This window comes from Muntiacus reevesi, chromosome 5 (genome assembly GCF_963930625.1).
Source record: "Muntiacus reevesi chromosome 5, mMunRee1.1, whole genome shotgun sequence".
Lineage (NCBI taxonomy): Eukaryota > Metazoa > Chordata > Mammalia > Artiodactyla > Cervidae > Muntiacus > Muntiacus reevesi.
In genome coordinates this window covers 18,358,503-18,380,652 of record NC_089253.1, presented here as the reverse complement: position 1 = coordinate 18,380,652, position 22,150 = coordinate 18,358,503, and the positions used below count along the sequence as shown (strand labels likewise).

At 40.4% G+C, this 22,150-nt stretch overlaps 1 protein-coding gene across 1 annotated transcript in view; it reads right to left on the bottom strand.

Annotated features, from left to right (window-relative positions):
* Nucleotides 1–11,738: 11,738 nt before the first annotated feature.
* The window catches only part of LOC136169202 (glycerophosphodiester phosphodiesterase domain-containing protein 4-like), a 130,300-nt gene continuing 119,888 nt past the window's right edge, over nucleotides 11,739–22,150 (bottom strand). The window contains exon 16 of the mRNA XM_065937016.1: nucleotides 11,739–12,211. Within this exon, the coding sequence (XP_065793088.1) occupies nucleotides 11,739–12,211 (473 nt within the window). The remainder of the gene's footprint in view (nucleotides 12,212–22,150) is intronic.

The following is a 22,150-nucleotide window of genomic DNA, read 5'->3' as shown; positions in this document are numbered from 1 at the left end:
AAAAATTTGACCAATATATAGAAAAAGAGAAAAAAACAAACAAACAGAAATACCTTACAATTGATGCTAAATTTAATGAAGGCAAAGAAAAGAATATATACTGTATGATCCTATGTATAGCAAGTTCAAAAACAGGCAAACTCATTCATGTTGTTTATCTTCCAAAGGAGAGAGATGCTAGTGTCTGAAAAGGAAAGCACAGGGAGCTTAGGAGGGGCTGGTTATATTGTATTTGTTGGTCAAGATAGTGGCCACACAGGTACAGTCAATGTGACAGTTCACTGAGCTGTACACTGCTGAAGGGTGCATTTTTCTGTATAAAGATTTAACAGTACAGTGGAAGAAACTCCAAGAATCATGGTTCACAAGCTACATATGACCTTACAAATCATTTAATCCAACTTATTCATTTTACAGATAAGAAAGAAATTGAAGCCAAGAGAAGGTCATGAGGTTGTCAAACAAGTGGAAACATTGCAATAGGAACAAAACCCCAAACAGGATATTTTAAAGTGTTATTACTTAAGAGAATCTTGAACATGTGGTTGGTTGATATACCTAATACTTAATCTATGAGATAAATATTATTATGTATGCATACTACAGGTAAGATAACTGAGATGAAGAAAGGTAGAGAGACTTACCAAAGGTCACAAAGTCAGGGGTGGTCAATGGTGATAATCTTAAGTGCTTGAACTCCAACATAGCTACTTCTACATGCACCGTGTCTTCTTCATATTGCAGACTAAGTGAATATGAATGGATGTCATTAAATGCAAATTTGCTTTAAAATAAGTTAAAAGAACTAACCAAATCAGCTCTACTGAAGGGCTTAGTCTGAACATCTCTAGGATGGGAGCCTTCAAACAGTACATGGTATCTGAGGACTTAGAAGAATTAAAGAGCTAGTCCAGAGGTCAAAACACAAAAGTCCAAGTGCAGATTCCATTCATTGCAACTATGTAACATGTGATCTTGGGCAACTCCTTGACTCTCTGAGCACAAGAGTATCAGGGTTGTACAGTGGAGAGGTCTCTGGAATAATAGAGAAGAGCTATAATCCCAGATCAGTCATATTAACTATAAGACCCTGGGCAAGTTACTCAAACTGGGTTACCTCAGTTTGCTGTCTACAAAGTGAAATATTCATCTCCTTGAAAAACTGATATATTTCACAAACATCAAAGATCCTAACATAACATGTGGTAACTAAAAGGCTCTCAATAAATAGTAGCACAGTTACTGCTGTTACTATTTTAGGATTATTACTATTGTGTTAGTACTATATGCTATTATTTTTATTACTATTGTTCTTATTATTTTAAGGATCAACTAAGATTTTTTAAAAAGTATGTGCTTTGTAGAAGTTAAAGAGCTTTACAAACATGAGTTATCATTAATGAAGGAAAGTGTCAGAGTAAGATTTCCCAACCCACTCATTAAGACAAAGAAACCATGACTGAGGAAAAAGAAACAAATCATATGATTTCATGAAACCAGAGCTAACAGGCTGGAGGAAATAAAAATGGAAACAGAAGCCTGAAACCCCACTCATCCTTTCTTTGATCAAGTCTATTTAGCTTCTGGTAGCATGGGAAATGAGACTGACACTGCAAAATCCCCACAGATCATTGACCTTGTTTATCTCTTTTTTAAGATTTTTTAAGATCTTCAAGAAGCCCTTCCCATCGGTTAATCTTAGCTAATCTGAGCCCAAGGCAGCAAAAAAGCTCCAAACAAGAGGGATAAACACTGACTTAGTCCAGGTTTTAAATCAATTTTGTTAAACTCTTCCCAAGCTTAGAGAATTCCACCTTGGTTGTGAAAATGAGAGCCAGAAAAAAATTCTAAACTACATACTACTGGACTGCATAGAATAAACCAAAGGCTCCAGATCCTAACCATAAGAACCAGGCAATCCCACATGGAATTCTGCAACTCAGCACCAACGATGAAAGGCCCTCAATTACAGCTTCTTGCAATCATTTATGCATCTTCCCCACCCCCAGGCACACACTGAAGCCACATTAGAGGTCAGCATTAGATAATGGCCACAGATATTCTAACCATTGCCAGCTCAAATCTCAACCACTAACACAGCCCACAGGGTTCTTTTCTTTCTCATCTTCCAAATCCCCTTACAGACCCAAACCTACCCCTCTGGAAATTCTGACTCCAAAAGTTTGGGTGGGAGCCAGGCATCTGTGTTTTAGAAAGGCATCATGAGTGAGTCAGATGTGTAAGCTGGTTAGGAAACAACAGAGTATATTGTGATGTAGTACATATTTAAAGAAGACAGTTTCACACTCATCCCTGCCACTTTCCAGCTATGAGACCTTAATCAGCTTACTTTTCTCTAAGCCTCAGCCTCCTCAAGCGAAATATGAGTTGCTGTGGATATCAAAGAAAACAAGATACAAGGTTTCCTTTAGAAATAAAATAGACATGGCCAAGATAGTGGAGTCGGAAGACCCTGAACTCACCTTCTTCCACAAACACAGCAAAATCACAATTTGCAGAGCTATTATCTATGAGAATGATCTGAAGACTAGCAGGAAAGACTAACCACGCCTAAAGATACAGAGAAGGAACCACAACAAGATGGTAGAAAGGGCAGAGATGCAGTCAGGGCCCACTCCCCTGGGCTAGTAACCAACAAACAGGAGAAACATCATAAATGCATAAGTTCTCCCTAAGGAGCGAGGGGTTGGGCTACCCCTCCTGTGGGTCCTGAACCAGGAAAATGAGGCTCCAGAAAGTCTGGCTTTGAAAACCAGTAGATATTCTACAGGAGAGCTGGAGGAAACAGTGACTTCACTCTAATTAGAGCGGTACACTCAAAAGCTCACACACTCCAAGTTCCAGTGCAGAGGCAGCAGTTTGAAAAGAGGCTGAGTCAGACACAGTTGCTGATGTTGAAGAGCCTCCCAGAGACCAGGAGGCAACTGGGACTCTCCTAAGGGAAAGCACTGCAGGTGGCAGCCATTCTGGGAGCTTTTCTATTGAGATAACAACGGCACTGGCAAGATCCATTTTCAAGTCCTCCTTGCATGTCACCAATTAGCACCAGAGGCTTTCTAATACAACAATGGGCCAGCAACAGCTCATATCCCCCAGCCAGGCCACACAGACAACCTTACCGGAAGCATCCTCCGCTCTCCAATGGGCTGGGAGCTACCAGGCCTGCTGGAAGGCAGGGTAGCTGACCAGGCTGAGGGCCAGTCCTATCTATCAACACACCCTCAACAGTCATCTGTGTCACAACAGTGGCCCACATAGAGGGCAGCCTAGAGCATCTAAGTAGGTAAATACAGGAGAGCATGCTGCTGAATGCCAGACTGTTGGCTACACAAGGTCACTTCTCCAAGATCAGAAGTGCAAGCAACACAATGAACATGTAGGAAGAAAACACAGAGAAGTGAGCAAAATGAGGATCAGGGGATATGGTCCAAACAAAGGAATAAGACAACGCCTCAGAAAAAGAACTAATAAAGTGTAGATAAGAATCCGCCCCATAAAGAGTCAAAAATAATCATCATAAAGATGTTCAATGAACTCAGGAGAATGAATGAACAGAGTGAGAAGCTGAACAAAGACTTAGAAAATATAAAGGAACAGATCACAAGAATATGATAACTGAAGTAAAGCATACACTGGAGGAAACAACAGTAGAGGAGATGATACAGAGGCATGGATAACTGAACTGGAAGGCAAAGTAGAGAAAATCACCTCTTAAAAAGAAAAAAAAAAAAGAATTTTAAAAAATGAGAGCAGTTTTAGAGATTTCTGGGACAACATCAAGTATAGTAACATTCACAGTACAGGGGTCCCAGAAGGAGAAGAGAGAGGGAAAGTGGCAGAGAATTTATTTGAAAAAATAGTAGCTAAAACCTTCCTTAACCTGGGAAAGGAAACTGATACCCAACCTCAGGAAGCATAAAAAGTCCCAAACAAGATGAACCCAAAGAGATCCACACAAAGATACGTTATACTTAAAATGGCCAAAATTGAAGGTAAAAAGAGAACCTTAAGAGCAGCAAGAGAAAAGCAATGAGCTATGTATAAGGGAATTCCCATGAGACAGTCATGACTTTTCAGCAGAAACTCTGCAGGCCAGGGGCAGTAGCACAATATATTCAAAGTGATGAAATGAAAATACCCACAACCAAGAATACTATACCTAGCAAATTTATCATTCATATATGAATGAGAGATAAACAGTTTTACAGACAAGCAATAGCAAAAAGAGTTCAGTAGCACTAAACCAACTTTATAAGAAATGTTAAAGGGACTTCTCAAGAGGGAAAAAAAAGACTACAACTAGATACATGAAAATATGAAAGGATAAATCTTACTGGTAAAGGCAAACACCCAGTAAAACGAGTAGATCAATGCCTTATAAACCTAGTAGGAAGGTAAAAAGACAAAGCAGTAAAATCATCTACATTCACAAGTAATTAAGAGATAAACAAACAGAAAAACTATAAAATATATCAAAAACATTAAAGGAGGGAAGTGGGAGTACATACATAGGGTGATTGAAATGTGTTCAAACTTAAGGGTTTATCAAGTTAAAATGATTATATTAGTATGTATGTATGTGTGTGTATATTACCTCACACTTGCCAGAATGGCTATTACAAAAAAGACAAATAACAAGTGTTGGCAAAGATGTAGAGAAAATGGAACTCTCATGCCCTGCTGACAAAAATATAAATTCATACAGCCATTACTAAAAATGGTATGAAGTTTCCTCAAAAGATTAAAAGTCAAACTACCACACGACCCAGAAAACTCACTCCTGGTTATTTACCTGAAGAAGATGGAAACACTAACTGGAAGAGATATGTGCACCCCAGTGCTCACTGCAACTTTATTTACAATAACCAATTTTTGGAAGCAAGCTGAGTGTTCACCAACAGATGAATGGATAACGAAGATGTGGTATAAATACACAATGGGATATTTAAGCCGTAAGAAAGAATGAAATCTTGCCATTTGCAACAACTGCTAAATGAAATGTCAAGAAAGAAAGACAAATATCATGTGATCTCATTTTTATGTAGAAACTGAAAAACAAAGCTAACAAAAAATTAAAACAAAAAGGACTCATAGACACACAGAATAAATTGGCCAGAGTGGAGGTGGGAAGGAAGGTGGAGGAAATAGGTAAAGAGAAATAAGAGGTCCATTTATAGAGTGTACAAGCCAGGGGGATAAGAAATATGGTCAATAATACTGTATGAGAAAAAATGGTTACTAGACTTATCATGGTGGTAATTTCATAATGTATGAAAATGTCAAATAGCTATGCAGCATACCTGAAACTAGCATAATATTCTATGTCAACTGTATTTCAGCTTGGGGGAAAAAAAAAAAAGAAAGCAGCTTTAAAACTCGTCTATCCTTCTCCATCAGAGGGCAGAGAGAATGAACACCACAGTCACAGAAAACTAACCAATCTGATCACATGGACCACAGCCTTGTCTAGCTCAATGAAACTATGAGCCATGCCATGTAGCACCACCCAAGATAGACGGATCATGGCAGAGAGTTCTGACAAAACGTGGTCCACTGGAGAGGGAATGGCAAACCACTTCAGTATTCTTGCCTTGAGAACCCCATGAACAGTATGAAAAAGCATAAATGTATGACACTGAAAGATGAACTCTCCAGATCAGTAGGTGCCCCATATGCTACTGGAATAGAGTGGAGAAATAAATCCAGAAAGAATGAAGAGATGGAGCCAAAGCAAAAACAACACCCAATTGTGGATGTGACGGGTGATGGAAGTAAAGTCTGATGCTGTAAAGAGTAATACTGCATAAGAACCTGGAATATTAGGTCCATGAATCAAGGCAAATTGGAAGTGGTCAAACAGGAGATGGCAAGACTGAACATCAACATTTTAGGAATCGGCAAACTAAAATGGACTGGAATGGGTGAATTTAACTCAGATGATCATTATATCTACTCTGTGGGCAAGAATTCCTTAGAAGAAATGGAACAGCCATCATAGTCAACAAAAGAGTCCAAAATGCAGTATTTGGATGCAATCTCAAAAATGACAAAATGATACCTGTTTGTTTTCAAGGCAAATCATTCAATATCACAGTAATCCAAGTCTATGCCCTGAGCAGTAATGCTGAAGAAGCTGAAGTTGAATGGTTCTATGAAGACCTACAAGACTTTCTAGAACTAACACCCAAAAAAGATGTCCTTTACATTATAGGGGACTGGAATGCAAAAGTAGGAAGTCAAGAGCTACCTGGAGTAACAGGTAAATTTGGCCTTGCAGTACAAAATGAAGCAAGTCAAAGGCTAACAGAGAACATGCTGGTCATAGCAAACACCCTCTTCCAGCAACACAAGAGAAGACTCTACACATGGACATCATCAGATGGTCAACACCAAAATCAAATTGATTATATTCTTTGCAGCCAAAAATGAAGAAGCTCTATTCAGTCCACAAAAACAAGAACGGGAACTTACTGTGGCTCAGCTCATGAACTCCTTATTGCCAAATTCAGACCTAAATTGAAGAAAGTAGGGAAAACGACAAGACAATGCAGGTATGACCTAAATCAAATCCCTTACAATTATACAGTGGAAATGACAAATAGATTCAAGGGATTAGATCTGATAGGCAGAGTGCCTGAAAAACTATGGAGGAGGTTTGTGGCAATGAACAGGAGGTGGTGATCAAGACCATCCCTGAGATAAAGAAATGCAAAAAAGCAAAAATAGTTATCTGGTGAGGCCTTAAAAATAGCTGAGAAAAGAAGAAACACTAAAGGCAAAGGAGAAAAGGACAGATACACCCATTTGAATGCAGAGTTCCAAACAACAGCAAGGAGAGATATGAAAGCCTTCCTCAGTGATAAATGCAAAGAAATAGAAGAAAACAATAGAATGAGAAAGACTAGAGATCTCTTCAAGAAAATTAGAGATACCAAGGGAACATTTCTTGCTAAGATGGGCACAATAAAGGACAGAAATGGTATGGACCTAACAGAAGCAGAAAATATTAAGAACAGGTAGCAAGAATACATAGAAGAAATATTCAAAAAAGATCTTCACGACCCAGAAAACCACAATAAGTGTGATCACTCACCTAGAGCCTGACATCCTGGAATGAGAAGTCAAGTGGGCCTTAGGAAGGTCACTATTAACAAAGCTAGTGGAGGTAATGGAATTCCAGTCGAGCTACTTCAAATCCTAAAAGATGATGCTGTGAAAGTGCTGCACTCAATATGCCAGCAAATATGAAAAACTCAGCAGTGGCCACAGAACTGGAAAAGGTTAGTTTTCATTCCAATCCCTAAGAAAGGCAATGCCAAGAATGCTCAAACTACCAAGAAAGCTCAAAATGAGTACAAATGTACTCATCTCACATGCTAGCAAAGTAATGCTCAAAATTCTCCAAGTCAGGCTTTAACAGCAGGTGAACTGTGAACTTCCAGATATTCAAGCTGGATTTAGAAAAGGCAGAGGAAGCAAGGATCAAATTGGTAACATCTGTTGGATCATCGAAAAAGCAAGAGTTCTGGAAAAACATCTACTTTTGCTTTACTGACTTTGCCAAAGCCTTTGACTGTGTGGATCACAATAAACTTTGGAAAATTCTGAAAGAGATGGGAATACCATACCACTTGACCTGTCTTCTGAGAAATCTGTATGCAGGTCAAGAAACAACAAATAGAACTGGACATAGAACAACAGACTGGTTCCAAATCAGGAAAGGAGTATGTCAAGGCTCTGTATTGTCACTCTGCTTATTTAACTTATATGCAGAGTACATCATGAGAAATGTTGGACTGGATGAGGCACAACCTGGAATCAAGATTGCCGGGAGAAATATCAATAACCTCAGCTACGCAGATGATACCATCCTTATGGCAGAAAGCAAAGAACTAAAGAGCCTCTTAATGAAAGTGAAAGATGAGAATGAAAAAGTTGGCTTAAAACTCAACATTCAGAAAACTAAGATCATGGCATCCAGTCCCATCACCTCATGGCAAATAGATGGGAAAACAGTGGAAACAGTGGCTGACTTTATTTTGGGGGGCTCCAAAATCACTGCAGATGGTGAATGCAACCATGAAATTAAAAGATGCTTGATCCTTGAAAGAAAAGCTATGACCAATCTAGACAGCACATTAAAAAGCAGAGACATTACTTTACCAAAAAGGTCCATCTAGTCAAATCTATGGTTTTCCCAGTAGTCATGTATGGGTGTGATAGTTGGACCATAAAGAAAGTTGAGCACCGAAAAACTGATGCTTTTGAACTGTGGTGTTGGAGAAGACTCTTGAGAGTCCCTTGAACTGCAAAGAGATTCAACCAATCAATCCTAAAGGAAATTGGCCCTGAATATTCATTGGAAGGACTGATGTTGAAGCTGAAACTCTGACACTTAGGCTACATGATGCGAACAACTGACTCTGGAAAAGACCCTGATGCTGGGAAAGACTGAAGGCGGGAGGAGAAGGGGACAAGAGAGGATGAGATGGTTGGATGGCATCACCGACTCAATGGGTATGAGTTTGAGTAGGCTCTGGGAGTTGGTGATGGACAGGGAAGTCTGGCATGCTTCAGTCCATGAGGTCACAAAGAGTTGGACATGACTGAGCAACTGAACTGAACTGAACTGAGAGATTCAGAAATACCACTGTAAAATTACAATCACAAGGCCAGAAAAACATCCTAAAATCCTTCCTGTGGAAGGTTACATGGAACACCCTCCCCACCTTCCAAACTCCACTCATCCCTCATCTAAATTCTCCCAGACTCTCCTCTTAGAACCATGGACAAGTCATTGTGTCCCTGTCCTTTTTTTTTTTTTTTCTTTTTTTTTTCTTTTTTTTTTTTTTTTTTAGGCAAAGAGCGCAAGGGCTCCCGCGAGCACCCACGTGCCGTCATCTTCCCTCTCCCTGCCGCGTGCGCGCACGGAGGTGACAGCCGCGCGCCACCAGCCCCCCGGCCCCGCTCGCCCCCCCTGGGAAAGGGGACGGCGGGCTGTGGCGCCCCGGGACTCTCGTCCGCGCCACGCCTCTCCCCACGTCCCCCGTCCCAGCCCGCGGGGCCTGTCCTTTTTTTTAAGTCTCCCACAGGCTCCCCTGAGTCTCAAAAGGCTGGCTCAAGTGTTAATGATTAGGAAATGTCAGATACAGAAATAAGGAATAGCTGATGTGAGGCCCAAACAGATTGTGAAGGCTGAGACTTCCTGGGACAGGCAACACCTCAGCTTTCCAGGGAGACCCTGGAGGGAGTGTTCCTGGCAGACAGTTTGGCCTGAGCAAAGACCCAGAGGTGTGAGCTCAGGCCTGGGCAGGAAGTACAAGTGGTTGAGTGCTGACGGGCATGAGGTGTGAAGCAGGAAAGGCAAACTTAAGCCCAGTTGGGGGCAGCTTCATTCCTACCCCAAACATATAGAACATTTGCTGCTCTGGGTTCCCCACCTTAAGGGTGAACCCAGACTCTGGGTTTTCTTTTTTTTACTAGCAAACTACAGAGCCAAACTTTCATGTGCATGCATACTAAGTTGCTAAGTCATGTCCAACTCTTCGCAATCCTATGGGCCGTAGCCCATCAGGCTCTGCCATCCATGGGATTCTCCAAACAAGAATACTAGATTGGGTTGCTATGCTTTCCTCCAGGGGATCTTTCCAACCCAGGGATTGAACCCGCATCTGTCTCCTGCATTGGTAAGCAGGTTCTTTATCACTAGCACCACTTGGGAAGATCCTCTTAATTGCCATCAACAAGTACGGGATCAACCTCATCAATCCCAGAACCATGGTGAGCAGTGACAGGGAAGAACAGGTAGAGGTAGGCTTTTCTGTCTGTACTTCTAACAAAGGCCCCCAGACCCAGACTCCAAGAAACCCTATCAGCCACCACCATCCTCACTTCATCCACCCTGCTGGCCACGTGTCTTGAGAGGTTGTCCATGTTTGCTGTGTCTACTTCCTTACCTCTCATCTCTCCATCAAAACTGCTCTCTGAGTTACAAAGTCCTTGCTTGAGTTACAAAGTCCTAAATCCATTCAACTCTTTAGTGCTTGGTCTTTCAGCATCATCAGATGTTACCACCCACTTCCTCCCTCCAAAATGCTCTTTGCTCACATTAGTCAGGGTGGCTGTCTGTGCTGGGGTAACTGATGCTCAGATGTGTGGGCCTGAGCAGTTCCTACCAAAGGGCACAGAAGGCAGAGTCCTACCACTGACACAGGAGGGCACACCTGGGGCTGCTGGTAAAGAGGGCATGACCTCCAAGCTCCCCTTGGCCCCATGGGTCCACTTACCTGGTTTTCCTCACATCTTCCTTGGTCTTCCTCTCAGGCACTTCCCTGGGCTGCTTCTCTACTCTGTGTTCCCCAAGGCTGTGTCTTCTTGTATCTGTCTTCCAATTCCACTGAATCATCTTATTTGGGATGACAGTTTCCATTTCTTGAGGCTCTTAAAATTCCAATTCCAGCCCCACACACCTGACGGGCTCCTGGGCTTCCTTGGCAGTCCCACTAGCTGGTCCCAACCACGGCCTGCCTCCCACAGCAGCTCTGTGGCACAGCTGGACTCTACCCTCTGGCTCCTTTCCCCATCTGAGGGCCCGAGGCTTTCATGTGGGTGGTGACTCTGGGCTGGAGCTGAGGACAGTGAGGCCAGACAGTCCAGCTGTGCAGCTTCAGACTCCCATTGCTCCCACAGGACATCCTGAGCACTCACCCCTTCACCAAGATCTCCAACTAGAACAGAGGCAACACCCTGCACATCATCATATACATGGGAATATGAGGTCCAGAGGAGGGGGAGTAGGTGATGGTCACACAGTGGGATGCAACTCACTGCTTCTAACACTGGGTTCTTAGTTCTAGTTTCCCTTGATGGCCAAAGGTCACTGGGTGGACATGGGATTAAACGCATCACCCCACTGGGGAATCGGCCAGCGATAAGCTATGAGGAAGCACCCCACGCACACTGTCCGACAGGACTGTGAGTGGGCTGAGAGCTTTGCCCTCGCTCACGCCCATGCCACCTCGCCTTCTCTGACTCTGGACGGCATCACTCTGGAACTCCTCCCTTGACCCTGTCAGCCTGAGTGACCGCAGAGGGCCCCAAAGATTGTATCAATTACTTTCTGAGTTCTTGAGAGGCTGCCTTTATTTACAGGCTGATGTTCACCACAGCCACTCCTTTAGAGGGGAATATTATGAAGGGTTAGGATGAGACAGATCCTCTGACACCTGGAGGGAAACCAGCTCCAGCTCCAGGATAACAGGTATTTTCCATTTGCTCATCCCCTTGAAATGCATTCTTTATAGAAAGACTAGACCAGAATGGTTTTTGTGAGTCTCCCTAGCTCTCCTGAACTCCTCTGTTGACCTTTCTCTACCATCAGGTCACCCTGAGGTACAGAGAGGAAGGAGAAAGCGAGTGTGGCTAAATTTCCTCCAAGGACATCCTGTACGGGAATGATGACACACTAGCAGAGGAGGAATGTACTATGTAAAAGGATTCCTCAGAGGAGAATTCAACAGCAGGGGTCTCAGGGTTGATTTTCAGGGTTGGGGTGTCTTTGGTGGGTTCTGTGGGTCTAGACTCTTTGTGGTAGGGAGTCATTATGTTTCAGTTGTGAGGGAGGTGTCTGTCTGATGATCACTTAGGTACGAACTTGGGTTGATGGTCTTCTTGGGGGATGCTGGTGCTACGACCTCCCCCTTGTGGGCCTCTGGTAATTAGACCTGCCCTCTGGAGAACACTGGTGGTTTGACCTTCCCCTTGAGGGGCACTGGTGGTTTGACCTCTCTCTTGGGGGATGCTAGTGCTCTGGCTTCCATCTTGGGGGGTACTGGTGGTTTAACCACACCCTTGGGGTGCACTGGTGGTTTGACCTCCCCCTTGAGTGGCGCTGGTGGTTTGATGTCCCCCTTGGTGGACACTGGTGGCTTGATTTTCTCCTTGGGAGACACGGGTGGTTTGACATCCCCCTTGGGGGACATTGGTGATCTGATGTTCTTGGCAACCCCTGGTAGCATGTTTCCCTTAGGAGGATCCTGACGGTGTGACAGCTTCCTCCTCGGGGGCTGCTGTGATACAGAAGGAGCTTGGGTATTTGAGGGTTCTTTTGATCTAGGCTGGCTGGAAGATGGCCAGAGTCCAAGGGTTTCCAATGACCCTTTTTCTATGTTAGAGGCTGTTTCTTGAATGTCTGTAGAAGACAGAAAAGACATAAGCACAGATTCCTCAATGTCACAATACCCCAATCTATGTCTGTTATGTAGTGAACTCATAGTTACCTATTAAACATTACAATCATTCCCATCTCCTCAGGCTCATTCTCCTGAGCTTCCTCCCCTAAGATTTTGGGCAAGCTTATATCAAGCCCTTCAATTCTGCCTGGCACAAAAAAGTCCATTATTTGAGGGTAAGGCTTACCAAGGAAGCTCTCAGAAAGAAAGGACTAATATTTGCTTAAAGATTATATATATGTGTGTGTTTGTGTGTATGTTTTATTATAATTGCTTCTAAATCAACTTATATAGAAAAAATGAACACATTTTGCCACTAAATTGTTAGATTCTTGAGGGACAGGACTTTGATTTCCTTGCCACTATATTTCCATTACCAGAAAAATGTCTGTCACATACTAGGTGCTTGTTAAGTTTTTTTTTTTTTTTTAACTAATTTACTGATAAAAAAAAAAAAAATTGGTAATAGAGAGCTAGAGAATTCAGACCTACTTCATACTCAAGACAATTCTTTAAATGGATAAAACACAAAGAAAAAACTTATTTAAATTAAGAGTTCATAATAATAGTTTAAAATCATGAAAAATATGATAACCTAAAGAGGTAAGCCCACAATACCGTCTATAGGATACTCACTTTAGATATAAAAATACTTATAGATTAAAAGTAAAAAGATAGAAAAAGATATACCATATTAACTCTACTGAAAAGAAAGATGAAGTTGCTGTTAATATTACACCAAGTAATTCAGAGCAAAGACCAGGAATAAAGGAAGGAATTTCATAATCAAATAAAGAGATCATCTTATCAAGAAGATATATAATTCCAAATATTTGTGCAACTATGAGTTTCAAAACACTTAAAGCAGACACAAATAGGACAGCAAAGAGAAATAAACAAAACTACAATTACACTTAAAGATTTAAATACTTCATTCTCAATAACTGAGCCAAAATCCATAAGATATAGAAGAGCTGAAAAACACCATTAATCAACTTTTTCTAATTGACATTTATAGAACAGTCTACCCAATAATAACAGAATACATATTCTTTTCATATGCACATGGAAAACTTACCAAGATAGAACATACTCTGGGCCTCAAATTGTGATAATAAATTTAAAATGATTAAGTCATACAAAGTATGTTCTCTGACCATATGGAATTAAAGTAGAAGCTAATAAAGACAGCTGGAAAAATCCTCAATATTTGGAAACTAACATACTTCTAAATAATCCACAGGACAAAGAAGGACAAACATTATCTGATTTTAAGACTTGCTATAAAGCTACAGTAATCTAGGTAATATGATATTGGCATAAATATAAACAGATAAATAAAACAGAAATCAAGAGTCCAGAAGCAGACCCACAAATAAAGAAATCATTTTTCATTAATGTACAAAGGTAATTCAGTGGAGAAATGATAGCTGTTTACTGAAGTATAGTTGATTTACAATGTTGTATTAGTTTCAGGTGTATAGTGTAGTGATTCAGTATTTTTGCAGATTATATTTCATTAAGTGTTATTATAAGATTTGGGATATAATTCATCTGTGCTAAACAGTAAATCCTTGTTGCTGGCAGACAGGTAATGTTTGTCCTTCTTTGTCCTGTGGGTTATTTAGAAGTATGTTAGTTTCTAAATATTGAGGATTTTCCATTTATCTTTATTAGTTTCTACTTCAATTCCATATGGTCAGAGAACATACTTTGTAAGACTTGTTTGTACCTGTTAATCCCACACCTCTAACTTGCCCCTCCCCTCCTCCCTCTCCCCTTTGCTAATCATAAGCTTGTTTTCTATGTCTGTGAGTCTGTTTCTATTTTGTATACAGATTCATTTGTACTATTTTTTTTTTAGATTCCACGTATAAGTTATACAATATTTATCTTCTCTGACATTTCACTAAGCATAATATCCTCTAGGTGTATCCACATTGCCAGAAATGGCAATAATTCATTCTCATTTATGGCTGAGTAATATACACATACACATACATACATCCCACATCTTCTTAACCATTTGTTGATGGACACTGGGTTGCTTCCATGCTTTGGCTATTATAAATAGTGCTATTATGAACACTGGGTATCTCTTTTAACTAATGTTTTCATTTTTTCCAGATATACACCCAGGAGTGGACCTGCTGATCATATGGTATCTCTATTCTAAGTTTTTTTAAGGAACCTCCATACTGTATTCCATAATGGCTGCATCAATTTACTTTCCTACTATGTACCTGGGTTCCCTTTTCTCTACATCCTCTCCAACATTCATTATTTGTAGACTTTTTGATGACAGTCACTCTGACCAGTGTGAGGTGATCTCTCATTGTGGTTTCGATTGGCATCTTTCTTAACAATTAGTGACGTTGAGCATCTTTTCATGTGCCTGTTGGCCTTCTGTATGTCCTTTTTGGAAAAACGTCTACTTAGATCTTCTGCCCATTTCTTGACTGGATTTTGTATACTGAGTTCTATGAGCTGTCTGTATACTTTGGGAATTAATCCCTTGTCAGTCGCATCACCTGCATGTATTTTCTCCCATTCCTTAGGCTGTCTTTTTGTTGTTGCTGTTTTCCTTTGCTGTGCAAGAGCTTTTAAGTTTAACTGGGTCCCATTCCTTTGTTTTTATTTCTTTTGTCTGGGGAGACTGATCAAAGAAAATATTGCCATGATTTATGTCAGGTTCTCTTCTAGGAGCTTTATGGTGTCACGTCCTACATTTAGGTCTTTAAAATATGTTGAGTTTATTTTTGTACATGGTGTGAGGGAATGTTCTAATTTCACTGTTTACATGTGACTGCCCAGTTTTCCCAGCACCACGTATTGAATGGACTATCTTCTCACCATTATGTACATTCTTGCCTCCTCTGTTGTAGATTAGCTGACCATAAATGCATGAGCTCTTCTTGAAGAGACTATTAAAGGATGAACTACAGTCAAAAAGAAAGAAATGGGAAAACTACAGCAAAATGATTGTCTTAGTGAATTTATTTAACTAAAAGATGTCTTAAGACTAAAACAAATACAGGTATAATGTAAATATTACAAATCTCGCCAGTACAAAACTAGGAGGCGAAGAGGAGGAGGAGATTTAAGTTGGCTAATTATTTACCACTCAGTTTATCTTGAGGAAGTGATAGTGGTGATAGTTCAAAAGGTATCAACTAGTGCTAATAAATCAAGTAAGAGAGGTACATTATCCAAGTAAGGATTTCTACAGAATAATACTGGTTAGTTGTGCATCTCTCCACACATTCTCTTAATGACTGTAGAGAGCAACAAGGAGAAAAAAAGCACTCAGAAACACCCCATGAAACAAAAGAACAAGGAAGAATACAAACCTCAAGTTCAGCAAAGGTGTGGAAGTAAAGCCCAGAAAGCAACAGAATTGGTGCTGGAGCTTCTAGTGTTGAGAAGAGAACAAGGAGAGTTGTGAAGAAAAGTGAAAAATTCAGAGAGGCTTTTGTGTGGGTGGCATCTGGAAAATTTCAATGAAGATCTACCCTAAGAAGGAGAACATGTTGAACAGAAACTACTGAGAGCAGGGGCCCAGTTTCAATCCCTGGTCAAGGAGCTAAGATTCCACAACCCATGCAGAACAGCTGGAAATTTTTAAAAATTAAAAATAATTAATTCTTTTTTTTTTAAAAAAAAAAAGAAGGGCTTCCTAGGTGGCTCAATGGTAAAGAATCCACCTACCAATGCAGGAGACATGGGTTCAGTCCTGAGGTTGGGAAGATACCTTGGAGAAGGAATCAGCAACTCACTCCAGTATTCTTGCCTGGGAAATCCCAAGGACAAAGGAGCCTGGTGGGTTACAGTCCATGGGGTCGCAGAAGAGTCGGACACAACTTATCAAATAAACAAACAAAAAAAAAACAACAAAAGGAATGAAAAGGAGTTTTCAAAGTTGAGGGTATTAAAGGAAGTCTTAGAAGACTGCTTGTGATGGCAAGAGAGGGAAATATATTAGAAAGTGGTGGCATTCTACGTAGGCAGCAGTCAGTTTTAAAGAAAAGTAAGGAGGCAACTGACATTAGGGAGGCTACTGAAACAGACAGAATAGAAAGATCATGGGAACACTGATTCCCAAAAGGTCACTACACATTAAAGAAACTGTCTTTAATTTGAGCAATAAGAAAAGGCACTTTCAAACTAAGAAAAGTGGAAAATATCCAAGATTCTCCTCTTCTATCACATAGAATTGCCCTGCTAATTGGTCCATGAAGTTCAATACATTCTATTATAAATAAGAAAAATTACACTGAATTATTTTTACAAGGATACTTGAGGACCAATAGAAAATAACAGTCATAATAAATTCTGGGCAAGAAAATGCATATTAAAATTTGTGACATGAAGCAAAGTAAAATTCCAACATGAAGTAAATAAAAATTTCACACAAGCAACTACATACTTGAAAGAGTACCATGAAGCAAAAACTCAGAGACAATGTGGGAAAGTAACAGAAAAATGTGAAACAGAAACTGAAGGGATTGATGAAAAATGAAGAAAAAGATTATTAGCAAGAAACACAAAGGATAAAAATTTAGTAAGTGCATAGAAAATAGCAATGTCCAAACTCAAGAAAATAAAACAAATGAAGAAAATAATAAAAACAGATTAGAGAGAACTTATAATGAACAATTTAAAAAGGAAATTTTTTAAAAATCCACTTACAATGGAATCAAAAAGAAGTGAAAGTACTGAACACTGAAAAGACCAAAAAAATGCTGCTGAAAGTAATTAAAGAAGATATTTAAAATAAGGAAATGTACCTCATGTTCACGGATTAGAAGATTTAATACTGTTTAGAGGACAATGCTACCCAAAGTACTTTACAGATTCAATGCAACCTCTATCAAGTTTCTCATGGTATTTTTTAATATTAAAATTCATACAATTGCAACAGAAGCTGGGAAGGCAAACAATCTTAAAAAAGAAGAACAAATGTGGAGGACTTACATACTTTGAGATTTTAAAACTTACCACAAAACAACAGTAATCAGAACACTGTGATACTGGCATAATACAGACATATACACCAATGGAATAGGAGAGAACATCCAGAAACATGGTCAATTTATTTTAGACAAGAGTACTAAGACCATTCTATGAAAACTGGATATTCACATGCAAAAGAAGAGTTGGACCTTTACTTTATACCACATATGAAAATGAACTCAAAATGGATCAAAGACCTCAAGGTATGTGCTAAAATAGTAAAACTCTTAGAAGAAACCATAGGGGAAAATCTTCACAATGAAACACTCAAAAAAATATACTCAAAAGAATTAAAAGCAAGGACGTGAATAGATATTTGTGTATAGCAGCATTACTGTAGTGTACCATAGTGAACACTCTTTGGCACTGCTCTTCTTTGGGATTGGAATGAAAACTGACCTTTTCCAGTCCTACAGCGAGAGTGCCTGAAGAACTATGGACAGAGGTTCATGACATTGTACAGGAGGCAGGGATCAAGACCATCCCCAAGAAAAAGAAATGCAAAAAAGCAAAATGGCTGTTGGAGGAGGGCTTTCAAAGAGCTGTGAAAAGAAGAAAAGTAAAAAGCAAAGGAGAAAAAGAAAGATATACCCATATGAATGCAGAGTTCTAAAGAATAGCAAGGAGAGATAAGAAAGCCTTCCTCAGTGATCCATCCAAAAAAATAGAGGAAAACAATAGAACGGGAAAGACTAGAGATCTCTTCAAGAAAATTAGAGGTTCCAAGGGAATATTTCTTGCAAAGATGGGCACAATAAAGGACAGAAATGGTATGGACCTAACAGAAGCAGAAGATATTAAGAAGAGGTGGCAAGAATACACAGAACAACTATACAAAAAAGATCCTCATCCCAGATAATCATGATGGTGTGATCACTCAGCTAGAGCCAGACATCCTGGAATGTGAATTCAAGTGGGCTTAGGAAGCATCGCTGCAAACAAAGCTAGTGGAGGTGAAGGATTTCCAATTGAGATATTTCAACTCCTAAAAGATGATTCTGTGAAAGTGCTGCACTCAATATGCCAGCAAACCTGGAAAACTCAGCAGTGGCCACAGGACTGGAAAAGGTTAGTTTTCATTCCAATCCCAAAGAAAGGCAATGCCAAAGAAAGTTCAAACTACTGCACAATTGCACTCATCTCACACACTAGTAAAGTAATGCTCAAAATTCTCCAAGTCAGGTTTCAATAGTACGTGAACTGAGAACTTCCAGATGTTCAAGCTGGATTTAGAAAAGGCAGAGGAACCAGAGATCAAATTGCCAATATCCGCTGGATCATCGAAAAAGCAAGAGAGTTCCAGAAAAATATCTATTTCTGCTTTATTGACTATGCCAAAGCCTTCAGCTGTGTGAATCACCAGAAACTGTGGACAATTCTGAAACAGATGGGAATACCAGACCACCTGACCTGCCTCCTGAGATATCTGTATGCAGGTCAAGAAGCAACAGTTAGAACAGGACATGGGAAAACAGACTGGTTTCAAATCGGGAAAGGAATACATCAAGGCTGTATATTGACACCCGCTTATTTAACTTATATGCAGAGTACATCATGAGAAACACTGGGCCGGATGAAGCACAAGCTGGAATCAAGATTGCTCGGAGAAGTATCAATAACCTCAGATATGCAGATGACACCACCCTTATGGCAGAAAGTGAAGAACTAAAGAGCCTCTTGATAAACATGAAAGAAGAGAGTGAAAAAGTTGGCTTTAAACTCAACATTCTGAAAACTAAGATCATGATATCCCGTCCCATCATCTCATGTCAAATACATGGGGAAACAGTGCAAACAATGACAGTCTATTTTTTGGGGATCCAAAATCACTGCAGATGGTGACTGTAGCCATGAAATGAAAAGATGCTTGCTCCTTGGAAGGAAAGTTATGACCAATCTAGACAGCATATTAAAAAGCAGAGACATCACTTTGCCAACAAAGGTCCATCTCGTCAAAGCTATGGTTTTTCCAGTAGTCATGTAAGGATGTGAGAGTTGGACTATAAAGAAAGCTGACCACCAAAGAATTGATGCTTTTGAGCTGTGGGGTTGGAGAAGACTCTTGAGAGTCCCTTGGACTGCAAGGAGATCCAACCAGTCCATCCTAAAGGAGATCAGTCCTGAATATTCATTGGAAGGACTGATGCTGAAGCTGAAACTCCAATACTTTGGCCACCTGATGTGAAGAGCTGACTCATTGGAAAAGACCTTGACATTGGGAAAGATTGAAGGTGGAAGAAGGGGACGACAGAGGATGAGATGGTTGGATGGCATCACCGACTCTATGGACATGAGTTTGAGTAAACTCCGGGAGTTGGTGATGGACAGGGAGTCCTGGCATGCCGCAGTCCATGGTGGTAAAAAGTCGGACACAACTGAGTGACTGAACTGAATTGAGTCCTGTAGCCACTGCTGAGTTTTCCCAATTTGCAGACATATTAACAGTTGCACTTTAATAACATCATCTTTGAGGATTATAAATAGATCAACTAGAATTCTGGCACCTCCACTAGCTTTGTTTGCAGTAATGCTTCCGAAGGCCCACATGATTTCACACTGTAGGATGTGTGGCTCTAGGTGAGTGATCACACGAACATCAACATCCGGAGTCATTAAGACTTTTCTTGTAGAGTTCTGTGCACTCCTGCCACTCTTTAATCTCTTCTTCTGTTGGGTCCTTACCATTTCATGTCCTTTATCATACCCATCTTTGCATGAAATGCTGCCTTGATATATCCATTTTCTTGAAGATTCTCTAGTCTTTCCCATTCTATTGTTTTCCTCTATTTCTTTGCATTCTTCATTTAAGAAGGCCTTTTTATCTCTCCTTGCTATTCTCTGGAACTCTGCATTCAATTTAATATATCTTTCCATTTCTCCCCTGCCTTTTGCTTCTCTTCTTTCCTCAGCTATTTGTAAAGCCCTCTCAGACAACCACTTTGCCTTCTTGCATTTCTTATTCTTTGGGATGATTTTGGTCACTGACTACTATACAATGTTACGAACCTCCATCCATAGTTCTTCAGGCGCCCCATCTACCAGATCGAATCCCTTGAATCTATTAATTATCTCCACTGTATAAGGGACTTCATTTAGGTTATACTTGAATGGCCTAGTGATTTTCCCTACCTTCTTCAATTTAAGCCTGGATTTTGCCACAAGGAGCTCATGATGTGAGCCACAGTCAGCTCCATGTCTTGTTTTTGCTGACTGTATAGAGCTTCTCGATCTTTGGCTACAAAGAACATAATCAATCTGATTTCAGTATTGAACAGCCGGTGATATCCATGTATAGAGTCATCTCATGTGTTGTTGGAAAAGGGTGTTTACTATGACCAGTGTGTTCTCTTGACAAAACTCTGTTTGCCTTTGCCCTGTTTCATTTTGTACTCCAAGGCGAAACTTGCCTGTTACTCCAGGTATCTCTAGACTTCATACTTTCGCATCCCAATCCCCTATGATGAAAAGGACATCTTTTTTTGGTGTTTATTTTAGAAGGTATTATAGGTCTTCATAGAACTGGTCAACTTCAGTTTCTTTAGCCTCAGCAGTTGGGGCATAGACTTGAATTTCTGTGATGTTTAATGGCTGACCTTGGAAATGAACTGAGATCATTCTGTTGCTTTTGAGATTGCACCCAAGTACCGCATTTCAAACTCTTTTGTTGACTGTTAGGGATATTCCACTCCTTCTAAAGGACTCTTGCCCACAGCAGTAGATATAATAGTCATCTGAATTAAATTCTTGTCCATTTTAGTTCACTGATTCCTAAGATGTCATTGTTCAGAGTCAGCATCTCTTGCTTGACCACATCCAATTTACTGTGATTCATGGACTGAACATTTCAAGTCCTATGCAATATTGTTCTTTATAGCGTTAGACTTTACTTTTACTACATCCACAACTAAGTGTCCTTTCTGCTTTGGCCCAGTTGCTTTATTCTTTCTGGAGCTATTAGTAATTGCCCTCGACTCTTCTCCAGTAGCATTCTGGACACCTTCCAATCTGGGGGGCTCATCTTCTGGTATCACATTGTTCTGCCTTTTGATACAGTTTATAGGGTTGTCACAGCAAGAATACTAAAGTGGGTTGTCATTTCCTCCTCCAGCAGACCATGTTTTGTCAGAATTCTTCACTATGACCCATCTATCTTGGGAGGCCCTGCCTGTCATGGCTCTTAGCTTCACTGAGTTACACAAGCAATGCCATGATAAGACTGTGATCCATGAAGGGGAGGGGTCTGTAATCCTCTCCAGAGAACAGGGAGATCAGTGATTGCCATCATTACTCTTTCCCTCTGCCCTGCCCCACATCACAGGTTTCTACAAGAAAAGAGCTTGTACATACATAAAGTGCCCAGCCTTTCGTGGCTGCCACCCAGAGGATATATCCCACAACAGCCTTGCTCCGGTGGCCAGTGGGGCTTGTGTTCATAGGTTCACTGGGATGGTAGCTAAGAAACAAATAGTTCACAACTATCAGTCCCCCTAGGGCTCAGTGCAAAGGGAAGAGACAGAAACATGCACCTCCCAGTCTTCCCCTGAATGTGGTATATTTGCATATTTTAAAAGTTTTTAACTGAGGGTCTGGCTTCTAATCAGCCTGTATCAAAGTGCTGACTAAGATTCTCTCCTTTGGAACACTGAGAGTACTTGGAACTCTTTCATCTTCTAGGGCCACTATGAACCAAGCAGACATCTTTGCCAATTAAAACGTGTAAGCTAGGGCAGGGATGATGGATAAGGTTCAATTTCTACACCATACCACTCCTTCAAGGCTGGGAGAGGTAGCTGTTTTATCTAATGCATAGAAACCAACAAAGAGCCAAGGAAAAAGAATAAATAGAGGAATATCTTCCAAATAAAGAACAATGGCCTTAATGAAAA